The 24,277-nt window shown below is 36.4% G+C and overlaps 1 protein-coding gene and 1 long non-coding RNA gene across 2 annotated transcripts in view; one reads left to right on the forward strand and one right to left on the reverse strand.

Moving 5' to 3' along the window:
* The window catches only part of LOC102493900 (uncharacterized), a 64,768-nt gene extending 63,711 nt beyond the window's left edge, over positions 1-1,057 (reverse strand). The window contains exon 1 of the long non-coding RNA XR_003546700.1: positions 894-1,057. This is a non-coding gene — a long non-coding RNA (uncharacterized LOC102493900). The remainder of the gene's footprint in view (positions 1-893) is intronic.
* Positions 1,058-9,664: 8,607 nt separating this feature from the next.
* The window catches only part of LOC102496066 (triadin-like), a 78,324-nt gene continuing 63,711 nt past the window's right edge, over positions 9,665-24,277 (forward strand). Inside the window, exon 1 of the mRNA XM_027765566.1 lies at positions 9,665-9,806. Coding sequence (XP_027621367.1) covers positions 9,665-9,806 — 142 coding nt within the window. The remainder of the gene's footprint in view (positions 9,807-24,277) is intronic.

Here is a 24,277-nt window from a genome sequence, read left to right on the forward strand (position 1 = left end):
ACCGACTTGTGATCTTATATAGTGTCTATGGCATTGATGTTTAGTATGGGCTTAAAAATCTTTACAAGTAATCTGTTTGTTAATTAACCCCTTTTCTGGTGTGTGACCTCAGAGGGTGATGTTTAGCAGATGTTTATTTAATTTTCTGGAACACACATTTATTTAGATAAGATGAAAAATCACCTGTATGTAAAATTTCTCTCAGAGAAACTAACATAATGATACGACATCAAAAGTATCTTGATCCATAATTTTAAACATGATGTTCCTATTTAATATGCATAAACCTTTAGAAAAAAAGAAAGTAGAATTCAATTGGTTTAGTTCTAATACTAGAGCAAACATTTGACTTCTTGTTTTTTTTTTTTTTCTTTTGATTGCTTGAGTGTAAGAGTATACTGTAGACAAGTTTAGACAAAGTGTGAATATATTTCTCCCTGCAACAGTAGATTATCTGTAGGAGTCATGAAAGGGGGTCCCTAATAAATTCTACTTCTAACACTGGAAGAAAAATGTTATCTTTGATCTTTTAGGTAAAACAGCTCTAAACCTAAGGGAATGAATTAATTCCTGTATTTAATAAGATACAGTCATTAGTAGACAACTCAAGAATGTATCTTAGAACTACACAGTTGAATTTCTTCAGCATGGTAGCAATCGTACAATAGTTCTGGATAAAGGAAATGTTTGCATGCATCTGTACCTGAAATGAGAGACAAATGCCAATGGCAATAAGAAAGGTATTTGAAATGTAGTGTAAATAACAGTACAAATTGAACATAAAAATCAGTTTTAAGTATTAAGCATACTTATCAGTGCCTCAAATCTAAAATCACTGAACATTTCAACAACTATGGATCAGTGACTTTGTTATTTGAAATGACCACACTTACCTAAAAAGTGTCCAGAGATGGCCAATTGTCATGTGGCTGTGGCCAGATAGCACCTGAGGTCCCTTCTTTGCCCCTCACCCAAAGCTTTCTCAGATTTTAAAAAACAAATCTTCTATGAAGTTTACAGGCATCAAGAATAGTTCTTCAGGGCATCCAGACTTACTACCCTCTCTGGGTGCAAAGATTGTCTGAGCACCCTTGTCGATACAACCACTCAGAAAGGGCACTGGGAGTTATGTCCCCAGCATACTGCCAGATAGATGTCACCAGGCTGGACTTGCCTGTTGACAAAAGCCAGATTTGAAAAACAACTAAATCCAAATAGATGTTAATTTGTGCACATAGAAAAAGAAAACAAAAATCCCTTTAGCTTACTTGTAGTCTTTCCTGACAAATTATATTTTAATTTTATGTTTCAGTACCTTACTTTAATCACTGAAGTAATTAAACAATATGAGAAGCCTGTACTTTTTTTGCTGGGGTGTTGGGAGGGATTATACGAGCATGTGTTCTCTGGAGAGACAAAGACCATGAGAGAGAAAGTGAGATATCACCACCCGGAGGAATGGCCATAACACAGTCTTTTCTCCTTCATTCTCCTTGTGGGATCTTGGGCATGCACACTCAACACACATGCTTGGCATAATTTTCAAGCCTTTGAGTCTGGGGCTCGAACCATAGTCGGCCATGTGGAAATCCAGCAACAAAACCTCTACACCATCTGCTGTCCCTGAGCTGCCTATACTTTTAAGCATTTACTGTGAGCCAGGTCCATGCAGAATGCTTTGAAAATATTATCTAACTTAGAGGGAGGTTCTATTATTTTACAAATCAGGAAAATAAGTCTTAATAAGATTAATCCACTTGCTCAAAGTCACAAAGTCAAAGGTAATCCTTCCTTCAAGCCTTGGCTTTCCTCTTGTACTACATCTTCCTAAAGAAATATTTTTTATTTTTCTCTAGGACAAGAAGCAGAAAAGAAGAAAGCTGAAAAGAAAGTTACTGCTGAAACAAAAAAGAAAGGTAAGGAATTTCAAAGTTGTCTAACACATAGTCAGTATTCGCATGTGATGTTACTAGTAAAGCTATTCTTTTCTAGGAAAGAAAGTCTCTTAATTTTATTATCGTTTTTATTAATGAATACCTTTGATATTTATAACTATTTCAAGCAAAGTTGAAACTGATAAATTTTTACAAGAAGATTTTAAGCCTAAACAATTTAAAGAGCATTACTGTCTGGTTATTATTATTTTTTTCCCCCTTAGGAGCATCTGCTCAATTCTCCCTAATTTATTACTTACCTTGACTATGTGTATAAATTGAAGATAACTACTCAACTTTCAGCTTAATTAAAAAATACTCATCAAAACAGCAAATCATTTCATGCAGAGGGAAGAAATGCTATATATATGTATATGTATGTATATACATATACATATGCATATGTGTGTGTGACACACACATATATACATATATATATGTATACATATATATATATATGTATACATATATATATATATATATATGTATACATAAGGAACATACAGTATGTTCCTTTTAATATATGCTATAAAAGCTATTGACTGATCACTAATGCCATTGAATATTTCCATTGTCATGAAAGCTCTTTTGCCCTTAGTGATTTTGGCCCCTCCTGAAGAGAAAGCACATGTAAACCACTAGCCTGTTGTGAATGTAACAGTTCGCTCATCTTGGACATGACTTACGACTCCGATTTAAGATCCTTCTATACAAGATGAATTGAATGTCTCAATGGCAGTCACCCATGCTCAGAAATATATATGAATTAAACAGGTAGAGCCTTATAATTTTCTTATTTTATCAACAGAAAAAGAAGATGTCAAAAAGAAAAGTGAGAAGGAAACTACCGTCGATGTGAAAAAAAAGGGTATGGTACTTTTGGTTTCTTTACATTGTGTTCAGGATGCTTGTTTCATGTCAGAATCTCAGTGCAATGTATACAATTGGATTCAAGTATTTAAATCTGCCCATATAGACTGTCAAAATGAAAATCAACTAGATAAAATTAGACAAGGAAGACTCTATTCAAGGTTATTGCAATAGGTGGGAGACCAGAACTTTGAGAATTCAGTCTGAACTAACTCTGCTGAAACAAAAAGAAGGAGAGTTCATAAAAAAATGGAACATTGCAGTCCATCTGCATTTGCAAATTGTTTTTACCTAGAGAAAAAGTAGACTTCCTTGTATCTCCTTATAGAACTTGGTTTCACAACCTAGAACGAGGTACAGAGGCAGTTAGACTCCTATCTACTCATAGAAACAGGAAAATAGGGCCCTATCTGTCTTGGTGATCAAATTTTGAGGACATGACTCTTAAGTCCTTGAGACATGCCTTCTTGGGTTGTAATACTGTATACTGTCTTGTAAAAAACTGGCATCTCAAAGGGGCAGATAAAGAGTTTACTAAAGTAAATGTAGTAAGCAAAGAGAAGGAGCCAATGGTCAGGAAAAAGCCTATTGACATTTAATCCAGCAAGGGTCATCTCGGTTAAGACATTATGAGATTAAGAACAGTTACATAATGTAACAGTACTGCTTTGCAAAGAAGCTAAGAGAATATTGTACTCTCATTAAAAAAAGAAATAGTGTATCTCATCCATTGACAGTTTAGACTTTTTAACTATCAACTTACATTCTGGTTAAAGTTAAGTCCCCATGAAAAAGATAGTCATCTCAAGTACGACAGTTTGGTGATAAGTATTCTGACTACAAATGTTTCCTAGACCTGAGTCAGCGATGTTTGAAATTCTACTATTACAATAGAACCAGTCCGTTGTTTTAAATTATGAAATAATTGTTTTCTATTAAAATGCAAATTGGGACTGGCAGATGGCTCAATGATTACGTCACTGGACTCCCATGTAGTCGACCGTGATTCAAGTCCGAGACCCAGTGGCTTAAAACTCACACCGAGCATGTATGCGTGCATGCCCAAAATTCCAAGAGAAAGTAGTAGAAGTGGTTGCAGCGTAGCCCTGGAGGGGTGATTTCTTGCTTTCTGTCTCCGTCTCTCTCTTACGAGTGCGCATGCCCTACAGCAAAAACCTCTTTTTTTAAAAAAAATGCAAATCTCCTCACATCTGTGAGTTTGGTGTGAAAGACTAATTCCTCTCAGGCCTGCTGGCAGTGTGGTTAAGGCGGCTTGGTCCCTCATAGCCGACTGAGTCGTCTGAGTCTCCATGATACTGGACCAGCAGTTTGAAAAATAACACTGAGTGCATGTGTGTGCATAGACAGAATCCTGAGCAGAGAGTGGAAAAGAAGGGGCTGCAGTGTGGCTATGCCCCCTAGGGAGATGCTTTTTCTCTCTTTCTCTCTCTTTCACTGTCTCTCTCCAGCAAGCACACATTCCCTAGAGCAAATTCAGACATACACGCATACACACACAAAACAAAGCAAAACACCTAATTCCTCTCAACTATTAAAATATAATGAGATTTCCAAATCTTTCCTGTGTAGTAAAACTGAAAATGGCCCAGAAAAAATGAGATATGAGGCAGTAGGTAAGATTAAAAGAAGGAGGGCCCAGCAGGTGACATAGTGGTTAAGGTACTGGACTCCTTCCTACATGACTGACCACAGTTCAAGTCCTGGATCCGGCAGCTCCAGACTCATGCTGAGTTTGTGTGTGTGTACTCAAAATTCCAGAAGGAGAATGGAGGAGAAGAGATTACAGTATGGCCATCACCTGGGAAGGAGTGATTTCTCACTCTCTCTCTCTCTCTGTCTCTTCAGCGAGCACAGGTCCCCCATAGCAAAAATCTATTTTTTTTAAAAAATGATTTAAAGAGGGAGGCTGAAGAGAGAGCTTCAAGATGGGGTATTTTCTGGGGAGAACAGGCTCGTCTTGATATTTCTTAAAACCTATGTAGGTAATTAATAGTGCATGTAGAAAAAAACAAAATCTTGGTAGCCTGAAAAGGATGCCATAGAATGCCAAACTAAGTAACAACTAAGTAACAAATAGAAACAAGAAGAAATCCCTGACATCATGCCACAAATAGAGGTAAAAAATATGAAAGATTAAGAGTTGCATAATTGCATGGCTCCTGAAATGAGCAGGAAGAAGCTTTCAGGCATTTGGTACGTGTGCTAATCACTTTGTATCCAAATTTCTGTTAAAGATGCATTATTTGTCTACTGTAATGCTGATGGCTCACTTTGTTCAAAACTTTCTCTTTCCTTTTTCATACTGCAATATATATATATATATATCTTATCATAAGAAAGGAAAAACACAGTTCTGATTGTAAGAAGATACCGAGAAACTCATTGCCTGGGTTAATGGATCCGTAGCAGTTACATGATTTGATGGTCTAAGAAGGTGCTCCCCTCCTGGGCCATCAGTTCTACTAAAGGATGTGTAGAAGGAAGTTTTGAATTGTAACCTTCAAAGCATTTGTCATACACATGCAAGTGCAAAATCTGAAAAAAGTTCTTTTCATAAAACTTGTGTGTGTTCGTGTGTGTGTGTGAGAGAGAGAGTATGCACGATTTTTGTTTTGATTCAGTTTTATACTTTTTCTGGGAGAAAGACAAAACATAGTGGTGATGGGAAAAGTGATACTTATGTGCCACTGGGAGACCTGTGTTATTAGCCCAGCAGTCATGTCAGAGTGAGGTTGTGCACCACTGGCAAGAGAACCGATTATGCCAATATCACTTCCTATGAGGCCAGTCAATGCTCAGTCACCCAAGCAGAGACCAAAACGAGGTAATTGTTCACATCGGGGGAGGGCTGTTCAGCAAGTGTTGCGAAATAAGTGTTTCCTTCATGGAACCGGTTTTTTGTTTGTGGACTTGACACTTTTGATTTTACAATATATTATTGGTTCTTATAAGGATTAGTTCAACTTCCTCATGTATATATTTATAATCCATCATTTTCTTATAAACCCGTACCTCCCAAATATTCAAAATTGTGTGTGAGAGTGTGTGTGTATGTAAGACAATGAAGAAGAGAAAACCAGCCATAGAAATTGAATTACTGCCAACTTTCAACTCATGTTTCTTTTTAGAGTTTAATAATGCTCCAATTATATTTTCATGTGACAACTATATGGTTTAAAAACAGCCAGGTTTTTCCTTATGAAAGTATTAAAAATTTTCAAAATTGAGAATAGATGGAAATCTTAAAAAGCCGAGACACATATGTCATTTCTTCTTACAATAGAGAATATGATATCACTCCTGTAGTTCCCAATAGTAGCACACTTACAAGGCATAAGATATACTTAAATGCTAATTTTCATTTTTTTTTTATTGCCATAGAGTGCCTGTGCTCACCTGAGAGAGACAGAGACAGGAAAAATGAGAAATTGCTCACAAGGGGTAATTTACTACAATCCCCTCTCCTCTACTCTCCTCTCAGGATTTCGGACATGCAAGCAGATGCACCCAACATGATCTTCAAGCCACTGAGTCCAGACTCGAACTGTGGCAGGCCATGTGGGAATCCAGTGCCTTAACCACCATGTCACCTGCTGGTCTCCCAGATGCTAATTTCATATATGCATTTTAAGTAAGATAATTTATCATATTTACATTAAAGCATTATTTATTTGATTAAATAAATATGGGCATGAAAGCAAGAGAGAGAGTACACACTGCAGCAGTGCCCAGTGATGCTCCAATGCTTTGTCCCCACACTCCATTCTAGTTCTTCACTCCATCAAGATCCTGGGCACACACATGTATTTCAAGGCTCTGGGATTAGGATTCCACCCCTGGTCAGCCATGTGGAATCTGCACTTAACTGCTGCACTGGAGGTCTGGCTCATACCAGGGTATTTTTGTAATGTTACAAGGTTATATTATTTCCCAAGGAAATATCATGAAAAGAAGAAATCACCGCAGGCAATAAAAACTGTTAAAAACATCTCCTTAGTTTTGTATTGGACTTCAGTGCCAGATACACTAAACACGCTAGTTAGGACAAGCAGAAGAGATTCTGTATGAGAACTGGAACCTCACAGAATTGTTGGAAGAACTGGGAGAATAGAAATCATGGAGCTGCTCCTTGATTAGGACACATCAGAGCACATCACTAGGTCTGGAAGCTGCAGTGCTCATCAAAGCTGCCTCTTCATAACCACAAAGGCTAGAACAAGTCAAGTTGAGGCAGATCTCAGCAATTAATTGAAATCTGCATTTGCAAAATCATTTGGGTTTGACCAACCACTTATGCTTTTCAGTCTCATGTACATGTAGGTTTATCTAATTGGTAGACTTTAATGTCTCCAGTATCCAAACTCTGAGTATGCAACATGTAGATTTTCAGCATTCCAATTTTTCCAACTGAAAGAAGAGTAGAACAGAAATTAAAAGAAACTATCACAGTAGCTATAATAAGTTCAAAAATGTCTAAGAATATAAAACTCATGTAATAGGGGGATTGGTTTTAAAGGCCTGAATTATACAGTGACTAAACTTACCTTTCAGTGCCCCAAGAAACTGAAACCAATGACTCAATGAAATGACATGATCATATTTGGTGTTTTAAAGGGGTCACAAGGCACACCTAACTGTAGTTTATATTGTTCTTTATGTAAACTGTTAAGAAGTATGGGCATTTGTCTTCTCTCCATTCCACAGGTGATGTTTTTGAAAAAATAATTTCCCAAGTGCTTTATGAGATTATAATACCTTTTTTTTTTTTTTTTGAGAGGTTTTCACTATAGGGCGCATGCGCCGCCAGACAGACAGAGAGAGACATAGAGACAGAAAGCGAGAAATCACCCCCCAGGAGGGATGGTCATGCCACAATCCCTTCTCCTCCATTCTCCTCTCAGGATCTTGGGCACGCACGTACACGCACCTGGCGTGAGTTTTAAGCCACCGGGTCCGGGACACGAACCGTGGTCGATTATGTGGGAGTCCAGCGACATAGCCATTACGCTAACTGCTGGTTCCTGAGATTATAATACTTTGTAAAAATTAACAAATTGCTTTGACTTATAATAAAACAATTATAATCTGGGCAAAATATACAGACCAGCAGTGAAACAAGGCCTAAACACTGGTAAAACATGATGCTCTGAGAGGCAATTCCACATGGGAAGATTTCTTCTTGGAAGTTCAAGTTGATTTCTTCTTACTGGTTCAGGTTCTGAGGCCTCTGTGCATACACTGGCACCATCTTACCCATGATTTGGGACTGGCTGAAGGCTGATGGTGCATTGCTGTGTAAGATCTATTGTGTCTATCTTTCTTGTTTCTCACTTGGGGAAGAAAGAAAGAATTAAGACTTTAAAAAAGGTAATCCATTTCTCACAATTTGGTCTTTTCGGAAGTGATAAGTTACAAAATTTTGGCATAAAATTTATTGTCATCCAATACGTTTATAAGAGTGCGAGCTATGAAAATAATTTTGACAAATAAATGTTAATATTAAATTACATTTTATCATCATATTTTGAAACAGGATTTTTTCAAGAATTATCTGTATAGAAGTATAAATTATAGAAAGGATTCTAAAAATCACATTAACTTTTTAAAAATATGCAGCCTGGAAAAGATACTTTTTTTAATGGGAAGGAGAGAGAAAGATAGTTTTGTTTTGTTAAATAGCTAAGTTCTTTTATGACAGTGAGAGATAGAAAAAGAAAGAGAGAGAATGAGAAAAAAAGAGAAAACCAAGCACCCTGAATAAGAGCTCATGCCAGGATCCTCTTCATAGCCTTCCTATGCAGCCAGGATCATGGGCAGTTGTTTGTCACCTGTACAGGTCAGCCAGGGATCTGAACCCACAATTTTCCATAAGGATCCAGCTTTCCTTGAGCAGCGTGTTACTGCTGTGTAACCATGCCAGCCTTAGACTGGTATTTTGGACAGGGTCTTGCCATGTGATGTGATCCTCCTACCCAGGTCTTCCAATTGAACTAGGATTACAGGTACACAACACAACACTGCACCAGGCCTATTTAGGTTGGTCTGGGAATCAAACTTGGTCTCTCGTATAGCCCCAGTCTTGTGTAGCAGTGCCCTACCATTTGTGCTGGCACAACTAGGCCAAGAAGAGTAAATTTATTCATCCAGTCCTGCAGAAAATATTTACTACATGCCTACTATATGCCAAGCATTGTCCCAGTTTGCTAAGTACACAAAAGTGAGTAAACAAATATAAGATCTGTGCTAATGGAGCTGACAGTGTGATGAGGGAGACTCAAAGTGTGCAAGGAGATAAAATATTCGTAAATACAACCTGGAATAAGAGCAATGGAAGAAATAAATTTGGGAAAATAAATTAGAAAAATGAATGTTGGTACAAAACTATGTAAGTAGATAAGGTTGCTAGGGCAGTCTTTTCTGAGAGGTAATGTTTAAGCTGAAGTCTAATATATTGAAGTGATGTAGTCATTTATGTATGCACCTTCATATGATGTGTGTGTGTGAAATTGTGTGTGTGTGTTTGCATGTGTGTGTGTGTTGTGTGATATTTGTGTGTGTGGTTCGCATCAAGGGTAAGAATATACAGAAACATGTAGAGATTTGGGTTTTATTACAGGTATACTGGGAGACTCGGAACAAATGAGATGACCCAATGAGATTGTGTCAAAAGCAAAAGTGAATAGAATCTAGAATCCAGGCCTGCGAAACTCCAACATCTCAAAATTACGTAGTAGAGAGTGAAGAAATAGTAGCTGAAAGGAATTTCCAGGAGGATTTAAGAAAAACCATCAGAGTTTTGCATTAGAGATGTTTCAGAGATTAATGTGTCAGTAAGCAAAATGTTACCAAGTTTGCGAATGTCACTTCGATTTTGTTACATGAATGCAGAAGAGACAAGAACAGTCAGTAGAGTGAAGAGATTCAAACAGATTGAAATGGGAGGTGAAAAATGTAGAGAAAGTGTAGAATTTGGGGGTAGGGGTAGGTTGTATAAGTATGGAATCTTTTCTATGTTGTCTTATTTTATTTTATTTTATTTTATTTTATTTTAATTGTCATGGTGTGTGCGGGCTCACCAGAAAGAAACATAGAGACACAGATAGAATATCCCCAATAGGGCACGGACACACTGGTATCCTTTTTCCTCCATTCCTCCATCCCATAGGGTTTTGGGGGCATTCACACATATGTGCCTAGCATGTCTTTCAAGCCACCAAGACCAAGATTTGGAACTATTGGCCTTGTGGGATCTGACTCCCTTAACCACTAGGCTATGGGGCTGGATCTGTTTGTCTAGTTTTGCTTTGGCATGACAATTTTGAGCCTGAGAGACATAAACAGAATGTAAGAGGTTAATGCTTCAAGGAAGAGGATATACAAACAGAAATCTGAGATAATTTAGAATTCATTGATTGAAAAGCATAGGGGTGGAACAAAACTTTATTTTTTTAAGATAATAGCACAGATGCTTCAATAATAAGTTATGAAGACAAAACTGAACAGATTACTTTAGAAAGAGAGGCATGCATTTGCCAAATATAAGATTAGGAGTCTCTAGTGATAAAGCTAAAACTCCCATAATAAATATGTTCTCAGTTGAAAGCCTCAATTTAGGAAATAAATATATGTGGAATGCCCTTTGTGCACACTAAAGTAAGTTTGTGTAACATATTTTAGCAATGTTCTTTAAGGATCATTCATTGTTACAATATCCCTTTAGAACTTTCCATTAAAATATGTATGTTGTTCATAAGGTTTGTGTTGTTTTCAAGAATACGTTCATATCTGTTTTTATATAATATTTTCAATTACTGTATAGGGAGAATAATATTAGATTCTGCACAAACTAAAGCCTTTGAGTATCTGATTTCCCTATATAATATCTTTTTTTTATCATTGAGAAATTACCAAGGATCCTTTACAAAAGCTTACCATTTTTAATGTATCATTAAATTTTATGCCTACTAGATATTATAATATCATCTATTTTACTTTCAAATCTTTTGTAACAGGTTTTTCTAGCTATTAGAGCTCAAGATAATTTAGGTGGCAGCTTTCAGACCACGAAAAGTTTTACATTTACATATTATTAAAAATAACTTTCTTAAAATATTTATATGTACAGATATAATTGTGCAAGTTAATATACGATAGCTTTCATACATGGTCATGCTAAGTTTTAGTTTTAAAAAGCACTTTTCTATTCTTTAGACTTGTATTTTGGAAAGATTAGAGCTTTCTAACATTTGATCTCTTTAATTCTATTTGAACAGCACTTGGTTTTAGAAAGTTATCTTTTATTAGAATTTTACATTTTTGCAAATAAGTATTTGCAAAGAAATGACAAATGCACTAGATTATCGTTACCAAGACACTCTCAAATCTATACTAATCTTTCAGAGTTTTTTTGGACTGCTAGCTAATACCAGGCTCTGAGATGCAGACGTCTCATGCGCTTTTGAGTGATATTAGGGCAGTTGTACTAATGTACAGGCTAGATTTAAAAATTGTTTAGGCAGATAAATAATTGGAAATCTGGTACAAATAAGACTGATCTAATTAGTAATTCCCATTCTTGACTTACTGAGGCTCTATAATTATGCGGCAACAATAGATTTCTTTTCAAGTGACTAGTTGTTCCAGATAGATTAGGTTGCAAGTCCTAGTTCACATGAAGGCAGTTTGACTGTATTAAAAACATTTACCATGCTTGAATTGCTGTGAAGACAAGAGAATGTATTTTCAAGTGTTCGGTAATCATGGAAATTATGTAAGACAATAGTTGTTTATTCATTCCTTCTGTGGGTAAGAGATTTTATCATAAAACAATGTAAGAGTCTTCTGACTTGTTATTTAACATAGTATCTTTCATTATCTCTGATATTACCTCTGGATTAGCTGGATGGAAGCTAGCCTGCTTTAGAGAAAGTGAGATAGAATTATTAACATAAACTACTGTGGAAATCTCTAAGATAACCCTCCCTGAATTCACTTTTGGTTTGTACGATATAAAAGTATGTTTGGGTCTGATGCAAAGTAATGTTGGCTTAAAAAGAGATTTGAAGATAAAGTTAGAAACTCAGAAAGGAGGTAATGTTCAGTATTAACAATTATTTACACCTGGAAATAAAGCACTAGTAACAAATTAAAAGAAAACAAAATAATTCAGTGTTAAAAAAAGTCATCTCTTTATTTTAATTTTAAATTATTTTATATATTTAATGACTATACATCACTTAGCTTATAAACTGAATTCATCAAACGTAAATATACTTCATACCAGTACAGTTGAAGATACAAAACACATTATCATCAACAGATAATAATCCATTTCTGTGTCTCATAAATGTCTTGCCACTCTATTTTCCTGCTTATTTTTTTTACCTTATACTCTCCCCCTTCTCCCACCCTCTCCCCACATTGTCTTCAGTACGTATAACCATTTTCAATGCTTTTATGTCCTCTAATATTTCAGTTTCCACCATAGAGAGTGGATGGGTGATATTTATTCAGTGGAGACATACCATGTCTCTCTTTTATAGCTTGGCTTGCTTCACTTAGCAGTAGGTTTAGATATTTGATCCACTTTGGGTTGATATTCCTTAATGGTGAGACATAGGGGTTTGGATTCATCTTTCTGCAGATGGATACCAGTTTTTCTAGCACCATTTGTTAAAGAGATTTTCCTTTTTCCAGAGGATTGACTGGTACCCTTTTTCAAAGATCAGTTTGTCTGTATGTTTTGGGGTTTATTTCTGAGGTCTCTATTCTGTTCCATTGGTCCACATATCTGTTTTGTGCCAACACCATGCTGTTTTGATTATCATGACTTTATAATATTTGGGGGGGTCAGGGAGTGAGATGCCAGTCACCCCACTCTTCTTGCATAGGATTGGTTTGGCAGTACAGGGTCTTTTATGATTCCAAACAAATTCTATAATTGTCTTGTTTAGATTTGTGAAGAATATTTCTTGTAATTTGATAGGGATTGCATTGAACATGTAGATTAATTTAGGTAGAATTGCTATTTTGATTATGCAATTCTCCTAATTCAGAAACATGGAATGTCTTTCCACATTTTTGTGTCATTTTCTATTTATTTTTAAGACTTTTGGGAACCAGCAGTTAGCGTAATGGTTATGTCGCTGGACTCCCATGTAGTCGACCGTGGTTCACGTCCTGGACCCGGTGGCTTAAAACACTCTGGGCGCGTGTGCATGCATGCCCAAGATCCCGAGAGGAGAATGGAGAAGGGATTGCAGCGTGACCATCCCTCCTGGGGGGTGATTTCTCACTTTCTGTCTCTCTGACTCTCTCTGTCTGGCGAGCGCACGTGCCCTATAGTGAAAAAAAACTCAAAAAAAAAAAGATTTTTATAGTTTTTCTTATAGAGGTCTTTGACTAACTTGGTTAGATTTATTCCCAGGTATATTATCTCTTTTGTGGCTATGGTAAATGGAATTACTTTCTTCAGTTCTGCCTCTGTCTGCTTGCTGTTTGTAAATAAAAATGCTATAGATTTTTGTAAGTTGATTTTGTATCCTGCCACTTCACTATCTGCATTTGTTACTTTTAGAAGTTTTTTCATGAATACATTTAGGTCTTCTCTGTATACAATCATGTCATCTGCAAATAGAGATAATTTCAACACTTCTTTTCCTATTTGAATGCCTTTTATTTCATTCTCTTGTCTAATTGCATTGGCTAGGACTTCCAGTATTATATTGAAAAGGAGTGGACAGAATGGACAACCTTGTCTTCTTCCAGTTTTTACTGGAAAAGCTGAAAGCTGAAAGCTTTTCCCCATTCAGCATGTTAGCTGAAAGTTTTTCACAGATGGCTTTTATTATGCTGAGAAAAGATTCTTCTATGCTGATTTTGCTGAGAGTCTTAACCATAAAGAGATGTTGTATTTTGTCAAATACTTTTTCTGCATTGATCATATGGTTTTTATCTTTCTTTCTTGCAAATATCACAAATTTAATTTTCAAAGAAAGAATAGAGTGATATAGCAAAAAAGGTGTCAAATTAAAAACAAGTTTTATTTTTTTAAAATGATCTCTATATGAAAATATGGGAAGATTTTGATCAAGTTGTCAGGAAATAATGTGACCTGAGTCTTTCTTGTGATCTGAAAGACAATTGAAAAATATAGATGCCTAGGGCCAGAAGGTAACATGGTGGTTAAAGGTGCTAGACTCCCACATGGCTGACTGTTGTTCTAGTCCCGAACCTGGTGGCTTGCTTTCTCAATTCCCCCGCCCCTCTCTCTCACTCTGTCTCTCTCTGATTAAATTAAAATAAATATATTTTAAAATCTTAAAATAATATATAGATGCCTAATCTCTAATAGCCAAATATTCATTCAAATTTTGTTATATATTTAAATGTCTATACAATTTTTAGAGTAAAACTTAAAAAAAGTGATATTTCCTTCTATTTCAACTTTTTAAAGGAAATCAAAGACAAATTTTTCAGATGACATAACAAATTCTGCCAATATTTATTTTATCAAGAGAATTTTGTTTTGTTTTGTTTTGGGGGAGGTTTTTGTTACAGAGCATGTGTGCTTACCAAAAAGAGAGAGACAGAGAGATAGAAAGTGACAAATCACCCCCACCCAGGGAGAATGGCCACACCACAATTCCTTCTTCTCCATTCTCCTCTCGGGATCTTGGGCACACACATACATGTGCCTGGTGTGAGTTTAAGCCACCAGGTCCAGGACTTGAACTGCAGTCGACCACATGGGAGTCCAGCGACATAGCCACTATGCCAACTGCTGGTCCCATAAGAGAATTTAAAAAATAAAAAAAAAAAAAGTTAAATTTGTTTTATCAGTTAGTCATTCTAACAATTCTGAATGGTTAAGTATTATCATTCTCACTTTATAGAGTGGGAAGCCCAAGACTGGCACAGTGGTCTTTCCCATGGACACAGGTACTTAACAGAGCAAAGGCAATAGGAAGGTCACCAAATAAAGCTTCACTGTCCTCTGCATCTGGAGAGCATTTTTCCAATTCTAGGAAATTCTGGTGGTAGATTGCTTTAGTGTCTTTTTTTCCCTTTATCTTTTCTCTTCTTTTCCGTTAATTTGCCTGCCTTTTTTGAGATGATATTTCAGATAGTTATAAGCATGGAAGAAAGGAATGCAGAAGATATAGTATAGGTCTGATTCTAGTTTTTCTTGTAGAAATTATGCTTTCAATCATTCACTTGCTTATCAAATGGTTAATAAGTCCATAATATATGCGGGAAAATCCGTTTAATATTGGGGATACGACAGTGTTAAAAACATGATATGTGTCTCTAATGACCTTAGAAAATAGGTAAGAAAACAAACAACCCTGGGGGACGTCAACAATTTCAGGGAAAAATTGAACTTAAATATGAATCTATTTTGGTACAACCATTTTTTGAAATTCATTTATAGATTTTTTTCATAATAAGCATTTTTCACCTACATTTTAAAAATAATTTGTTGTTGGAACCAGCAGTTACCATAATGGCTATGTTGCCGGACTCCCATGTAGTCGACCATGGTTTGAATCCCAGACCCGGTGGCTTAAACTCATGCCAGGCTCATGTGCGTGCGTGCCCAAGATCCCAAGAGGAGAATGGAGGAGAAGGAATTGCGGCATGGCCATTCCCCCTGTGTGGGTGATTTCTCGCTTTCTGTCTCTCTGTCTCTCTCTGTCTGTTTGGCGAGCACATGCACCCTATAGCAAAAACCTCTCCAAATATATATATATATATATAAAAAATATGTATATATGTGTTATATATGTGTGTATATATATACATACACACATACATATAGTGAATATGTTAAATCAGAATTTTGTAGAAACGTTAGTCATTCACATCAATGTTCTTATTTTGCAGTCTAGGAAACTTAGATCTGGTAGAATAATGGTCCTCATAGGGAGAGACCTGGTTTTCCATTTGGAGAGCTCATACTAGAACTCTGAATTTTTCATTTTTTCCCCCAGTCAATGACACAAAACTTATTTTAACTTATCTAAATTCTTCCTACTGCCATCCCATAGACATTCAGATTTATAGTTTCATTATATTAAAGGATGTTTACAACATAAAAATGACTTAAGAAAATATTGTACTTTGCAATATTGGAATCATACTCAGATAGTGGTCTTTAATTTTATAAAAGAAGAGAGTGTTTCAGATGAGAATATTTCAGAAATATAAATGCTAAATATGGAAATGAGGACATAGGGAGAATGTCAAAGCCATGGTTCTAACTCTGATGTCCTCTGTTATTTAGATACAGACTTGCTATGTATTATCCTAAGGTTAGGACTAAGAATTAGGACTAAGAATGAACAATTAGGACTCTAAGGTGGAAATTAGAAAAAGGCAATGTGGATATTCAAGATTAAAGAGGGAAAATTTTTGAGTCAGTTAAGTCTACTATTCAAAATGTTCAGAGTCAGAGTGAATAATTCTCTCAGATTTGTGGAGCTAAATTTCATATAAAAGTTCGATAAAAAGAAGAACATATTAAATTCAAGGCAGCATAAGACTCTCTTTTTCGTAGTTTAAACATTTTGCAAAATGAAACTATATTATTTAATTATTAAAATGAGGTTTATTGCTATTATTTTTATCTCAAACTTGGCCATTTATCTGTTTTTTTTCTAGTAAGCTTCTTAAATTTTATTTTATATTTTTATTTACTTATTTTTATAAAAATGTGGTTAAGAATGGATTCTAGGAAGTGAGGTTGTAGTAAATGATCACTGTATATAATCTGAATTCACACCTTCTTGACTGTCTACTCCAACACAAAACATTATAATGAATGTAATCAGAGATTAGTGTTTCAGTGATGTCTCAATAAGCCAAGGATATTATGAAAAGGAAACAAATATATTACATTTATGAATAAGAATTAATTGTCCTCAAGGCAAAGAATTATTTTGAGACATCTTAGAAGGAAAATCCCATGACAATAAGCTTAAGGGAGAGGGAACTTTTAATAATTAGTTCTGATTGAAAAGACAAGAGAACAAAACTCCAAACAGCAAAACCTTCTAGACTAGACATACAAGAATCTAAATTAGTTTTTAGGAAATTTGTCTACTACAGGTAATTGAGGGATGCTTGGAGGAACATAGGAGTAATGAAGAACAGTCTTTTGAGTGTGTGTGTGAGTAAAACCTGTAGCAATTATGTAAGTCTTGCCCCATGTCTTGTTAGCTATGTTAATCTTAGGATACAAAGTCCAAAGTATAGAGGCTGGATAGTGACATAGTGGTAATGCAATGTTTTGCAAGGCCGACTCAAATGAGAAGGTTCTGGATTAATGCCTAGAGATTTCCCTAGGTATGTTCAGTGCACACACATGTTCATGATCCAGAGTTGACTGAAGGTGGGGTAGATTGTGGCATGAGGAACCCATTCAGAGTTCTCTCTCTCTTTTTCTCTCTCTCTCTTTTGCTCATGGAAGAAATAATTTTTTAAAGTTTTTTTTTTTGTCATAGTGTGTATGTGTATGCACTCTCTAAAGAGAGGCAGAGAGAGATAGAGAGAGAGAGATAAAGAAATGGAAAGTGATTGCCAGGGTTGATGGCCACACCACAATTCCTTCTCCTCCATTCTCCTCTTGGGATTCTGGGCACACACGCACACACACCTGGCATGATTTTCAGGCTGCCAGATCTGGAACTTGAATTATGGGGTTGGTCATGTGGGATCCACTGCCTTAAACTCCATGCCTCCTGCTAGCCCCAGAAGAAATAAACATTTTCAAAATGAATACATTAAGAATTAATGTTAAAATATATCAGAAACAGAGGCACAATAAAAGAAATTATCCTGAAAGATACTATGCTGATGGAGAGGTGGGTACATATTCAAGCTATCCAAATCAAAAGAAAATACATCATGGAATTAAATATGTAAACAAATCTATCAAGAGATTATAGTGTAATACATGGATCCTCTTCTCCATGAAAGACCAGAGTATACAGACCAGCATTCTGAAGGATTTACACTCATTGTTGCTCCACTGTGTGTCAGATATAGCAAGGTCCCAGTGGTCACTTGTGCAGTAAATGCTGAGAGGCTTTAGAAATGGTGCCGCCTGGCCTATATTATCTTTCCAGAATTGAATCCTAATAGTTCACTCTCTCCTTTCTGAGACTACTGTCTCCAAACTGTTCCTCTTTTTTGCAACCCTCTTTCACCTTTTCACCCTTTTTCTCTATCAGCTGATTACCTTGCTCCCAAACTCTACCCATAGAAGAGAGTTCTCATACACTCTCACATCAAATCCATTAACATACTTCAGCCATCTCCTTGCACTCTCTGCCTTGTGGCAAGGCAATGCAATAGTTAGAATGTTCATACTTACAGGAAGATCCTCCCACTTGTAATACACCAACCCATCTGCCAACTCTAGAGCATCGCTCTAGCAGTTCCTTCCTCTGCAAATTCAAACTCTGACTTCTATTGGTCTTTCCTAGAAGCATACAATATGCTATCTCATATGTATTTTAATGTCCTGCTGTTGACAGCACATCCCTGTCAGAACACTGCCTTGTTTCTCAGATCCTTTTTAGAGCTAAATTCTTCACAAGAGTTGTCTGCATTCTCCTCCAGTCTGTCATGTACTCACAGTACTCGGGCTTTCATCCCCATGACAATTCTTGGCAGTTCTTCACATTACCGAATCCAAATGAGAATTCTCAAGTCTCAAGAGCATCTGACAGTTTCTTCATTCAGTCTTTTAGATAATATTCTTTCCTTTAATATCTCTGGTCATTCTCTCTCTGTTTCTTTTGCTACTTTCCTTTCTTTCTTCCTGAGATCTAAAATTGGAAACACCTTGGGGCTCAATTCTATGTCTTTTCTCTTTCTCTGCATTCACTTCTTTGGTGACCTCTCATATAGTTTCATGGCTTTTTTTTTTTTTCCTTTTTTTTCCGTTTTTTTTTTTTTTTTTTTAAGGGAGAGAAATCCCTGTAAGTCTTCCCACCGCCCAGGTTCAACCCTCGATTATTTTTTTTTGGTTTTTTTTTTTTTCCTTTTTTTTTCGTTTTTTTTTTTTTTTTTTTAAGAGAGAGAAATTTTTGTTGTAGTGTGCATGTACTTGCTGCAGACAGAGGCATGGGAGAGAAAGAACTCATCCCCTGGGGTGATGGCCATGCTGCAATACCTCCTCCTCCATTCTCCTCTGAGGATTTTTGGCATGCATGCATTTGTGTCCGCTACGAGTTTCGAGCCACCAAGTCTGGGAGTTAAAACACAGTTGCCATGTGGAAGTCCAACAATGCCTTACCCACTGCACCATCTGCTGTCCCCAGTCCCACGTTTTTTATATTCTCTCCTAAATGTAAGTTTCAAGCTCTATCTCCTTGAATTCCACATTCAGGTATTCAGTAGCTTTTTCACCACCTCCATTGAAATATTTATTAGACATTCAAAGTTAATATAATTTTTGAAACTCTCAAATCTTCACATGCACCTGAATATATCTCCTATATTCACTTCTCCTCTTATCAATAAATTATCGCAACTTTAATTTTCTTAGGCTTAAATCTGTCTAGTCATTCTTGATTCTCCTTAATCCACTGTTAAATCTTGTCACCTGTTCTGACTCTGTGGAGCAGAAATAATGTACTACTCAAAGGAAGCTGGAGCCCACTTGGTGACTGTGATTTGAATTCCTGGCCTAGTCAGCCTGAGACACACCAGGCATGTGGGTGAGTGTCCAAAATTCAACAAGCTACAGGAATGGGGGGGGAAAAATCTCATAATGGCTTCTCTGTAGAAGATGCCTCTTCCTCTCTCTTGCAAGCATATGCACGCACACACACACACACACACACACACACACTCTCTCTCTCTCTCTCTCTCTCTATCATGAACAAAGAAAAGAAACTGAAAAAAAAAAAAGACCCTTTATGTCACTGGACTGAAATAGGTTAAATAGCTGACTTATTCTTACTACCTTTAAGAACCACCATAGCTCGGAAACCAGCAGTTAGCGTAATGGCTATGTCACTGGACTCCCAAGTAGTCGACCGCGGTTCGTATCCCGGACCCGGTGGCTTAAAACTCACGCCGGGCATGTGTGCGTGCGTGCCCAAGATCCCGAGAGGAGAATGGAGGAGAAGGGAATGCGGCGTGACCATCCCCCCTGGGGGGGTGATTTCTCGCTTTCTGTCTCTATGTCTCTCTCTGTCTGTCTGGCGAGCACACGCGCCCTACAGTGAAAATCTCTCAAAAAAAAAAAAAAAAAGAACCACCATAGCTCAGACACTATCATCTCTTGCCTCTAAAGGCAAGGTCAGTATATAACAACAATAAGGAAAACCTTGAAAATTTTCCAAATTTCAAAAAAGAAACCAATGTTTATTTCTTATTCATGCTGCATGTTGAAATTTGCTCTATTCACTCAGACACCAAGGCTGACAGAGTTTCCAGCTTCCCCAATTTCCACCTTTCCAAAGGCTTCGTGGCCCTCAGCTAAAGTCTCTGTAGTAACAGACAAAGCTATTCCTGAACTGATGGCCGAAGTTAACACCTCAGCAGTGTTCCTTATGCAGACAAGCCATGAACTGAGGTTCTTACACACAGCATTGCCATTTATTATTTGAATAATTTTCTCCCATTTCCAGTAGAATCTACAGTTCCAGCATTTGAATCTCATGAGTATGTGCAAGTTTTAATTTGCTGTTTTGACTGAATTTTGGCTTTGCTCAAATTCTATCAAAATGACAGGTACAATCAATATGTGAGCTTTTTAACTAGAAAGTGTTTTAAAAAAACACAGACAGAAAGCTAATTAATGTGTGAGTTATTTTTTTCTTATTTATAGAGAGTCTGTAAAAATATATTGCATAAGAAAAAAGTTACAATTTCAACTTTGTTATAAATGGTCTCTATGAAAGGATTCGGTCTTGGTAAGAAGGCTTGAATGTATGAATGGCAGCATGAAAGAAATAGGTCAGAATAACCAACTGCGAATGAAAAAGAGAAGTTAGGTAGGCAGAGGTTAAAGACCGCAGGCTGTAAAACAATTTTCACTCTGTTAAATGCAGTGGTGATATCAGGCATCAAGTTTCTATATGTAAACCCATATATATGGAGTATATGAACATGATGGATGAAGAACTGAAGCCCCAGAAATCGGCAGCAGACTATTTTAATTTTTCACCCTGGCACTTCTCTTTTTCTTCTCATTCTGCTGGTGTGGTGAATGGGTCTTCCTTTAACTGCCAACAGTGCAGCTCAACTGGAGTTCTTAGTCACCACCATTGCTGCAACTACATTCTGCCAGCAGGTGTGTGTACGTGACCTGGCTGGGCCAGAGTCTTGTCTGTAGACTTTTAAAAGAAGACAAAAGGAAGATGGCCTCTTGGCTTAGGTGTTGAAATTGGGTGCTATTGGTCTTGTTTACACTCTTGTGGTGACTGCTATTCCTGAAGCAAAGCTGACACATAAGAAAACAAATACACACACAAGAAACTAAGGTACAATTTAAAGCTATCTCAAGCCTAATCTCCAGCAATTCCCTAGAAACCGCCGTTACCCTAACCACTTGCCTTTATATTGCATGATTTAATTAATTCCTTTAAGTTAATTTATGTTTGGATCTTGAAACTTCCAAATAAATCAACATACTGCTTTAGAATAGTTACAGCAACTTAAAACTATTGAATAATAGGAAACAGGTAACAAATTATATCAAGGAATTTATATCCGATGGGCTTCACTTTGCTGCATGACTCCTTTTTTTTTTCTTAAGAATTATTTTTATTTAACTTTATTTATTTATTTGACCAGAGAGGGACAGAGAGAGAAAGAGAAAGTGAGAAAGCAAGCCTCCAAGTCCATGACTTGAACTGCAGTCTGCACTGTGGGGAGTCCAGTGCCCTTAACCCCCACGCCACCTGCTGGTTCTGCTGAATGACTTCTCATAAGAGGAAATTTCTTCTCTGATGTTGGTTCAAGATGCTTATTATTCGGTAGCCTGCTTCAGGAAGTGAACACACACACACATACACACACACACGTAATCAAATTTAGAAAAGAAAATGTGTTTCTCAATTTAGCACTTCCTTGCCAAAAAAATATCATGTTAATCTAATTAAAAAGCATTTACAATTAAAAGCAGGAGTAACTCATTTCTTTCATTCTATAAATAAAATAAAAACAAAATTTAAATGACTCTTTTAATTTTATTCAGAGATTAAATTTGCTTTTGTTTTTTACTTTAAATGTGAAACGATGAGATTTTATAGATGAGTATAAAGTTAACAATTTGTTTATCTCTCCAAACTATTAATACATGCATTGAGACAGCCTAAGACAAATTGTTCATAACATAGCATCCTATAATGCTGTTATATTTATTAGCTTTACTGATAATTATAGTTAGAAAGAACCCACTATCTTTTGTGTTACCTGAATTATTCCTGTTACACTTTTTTGTTTTTCTTACTAATAGCTCCTCGAAAACACCTATCTATTATAATCTGTACCTATTGTACATCCAGGAGGTTTTATAATTCTTGATAATTGTCATTAAGATAAATAGCAGATAAACAAAAGATATTATAATCTAGAACTTAACCTTAGGTAGTAAGTATTTAAGATATCAAATATTTCTTTTGTTAAGCTCGAGTCTTGTTAAATAAACTTGCACAATTTTATTCAATTATTTTACCCTACATTATTCTTTATTAAGAGTAATTACTCTTTAAATTGCCTTTTTGTAAGCTGTGAGCAATAATAATTTCATGCAATTATTTGTAAAATATTTGGAATCCCCACTATTTTGGGGGAAAATATGGAGTCTGATTCATTGTGATAAATTCAGTTCACATTAGTTTTTTAAAATACATTACATGGGGGCTAGCAGGTGGTTTGGTGGATAAGAGTGCTGGGATCTCATATAGCCAACTGTAGTTTAAGTCGTGAACCTGGCAGCTTGCTTTCTTGCTTTCCCTCTCTCTCTCTCTCTCTCTCTCTCTCTCTCTCTCTCACACACACACACACACACACACACACACACACACACACACTGTCCCTCTCTGGTCAAATTAAAATAAATGAATAAATAAATAAAAGTTAAAAATAATGATAATAAAAAAAAATACATTAGATGAATTCCTACTTGGAAGTCCAACAGGAGGAATGTTGGATTCAGAGCTATAAAGGATGTTATTATGGCTCTTTCTCCATTGATTTCTCTTTTCCTGTCTTTTATCAGCTCCCCTGCTTAGTTGTAAATCCTCTGTACCTTGTAGTGCGATTAGTTCTGTAATCTTCAGACTTACAAACTTTTTAAATACTGAATGCCAAGGAAAAGTAAGCAATGTAATTTAAAATTCCCTAAGAAGATTGGCTTCATGGTCTGGTGGTTAAGACAGCTGGAACCCACATGGCCAACCTTGTGGTCCAAGTCCCTGACCCACCAGCTTGAGGAACATGCTGGTCCTATGCATGTACGTGCCCATGCCCAAAGGAGGAACAGATGGAGGAGAAGGGAAAATGGTGTGATCACTCTCCATGAAGGATGCTTCCTTCTCTCTATTCGTCTCTCTGTCTCTCTCTGGTGAGTGCGCATGCTTTCTAGCAAAACAAATAAATAAAATTCCCTGGGAATTTCTTTTCTTTACTTTTTTTCCTCCCTCCCTTTTTTTTAAACTGTATTTTAAAATTTACTTCATTTATGTCTTCCTTAATTCCGAGAGACAGAGAGAAAGATAGTACCAATGGTACAGATTTAACACCATAGTCCATCACCAGCTTCAGTCAGCCCTGGGTTATGGGCATGTGTGTGCCCTGCATACTCAGGAAGGTCTCTACAAGGCTCACTCTTGTAGCTGAGTTTCCCTCAGAATGACAAAAGAGATTAGGTAGAAAGAGCTTAGAGAAAAGTCTTGTAAAAGTGAGAAATGAATTTGAGAACCAGGTCCTAATAGGAAATGTAACTGATGCACTTCTCCCTGAGGCCACATCTGTGTAATTACACTTCATTGGCAGGTAACAAGGAGCCGCTGAAGATACACTGAAGAGGCAAAGATTTGATGGGAGCATATCTATACTTTAAAAAACATTAATCTGCCAATATCTTTGCCAGGGGAAAAAGAACAAGAGAAATATTAACTGGAAAGCCATTTTAATAAATATTACAGATTCTAAAGCTACTAAAACAGTTTGGTGAAAGGTAAGGAGGGCTAGACTTAATGCAGTATATTGGGTGGTGGTGGCCATGCCATATGTAGAGAAAATTAACCCAGGTTCAGAGGAAGGGAAAGAAAACACGGATTAATATTTATTTAGATGTGTTTTTAGCAGATAAAATTTCTCAGAGAATTTTGAGATTTCTGCTGTTTCTTCTTAACTAGAAGAAAAATATGATTAGTAAAACATGAAGATCAGAAGGAAATGGATTATCTTCTTGTCATAATGACTTT

Source organism: Tupaia chinensis, unplaced genomic scaffold, assembly GCF_000334495.1.
Source record: "Tupaia chinensis unplaced genomic scaffold, TupChi_1.0 Scaffold138683_1, whole genome shotgun sequence".
Classification (NCBI taxonomy): domain Eukaryota; kingdom Metazoa; phylum Chordata; class Mammalia; order Scandentia; family Tupaiidae; genus Tupaia; species Tupaia belangeri.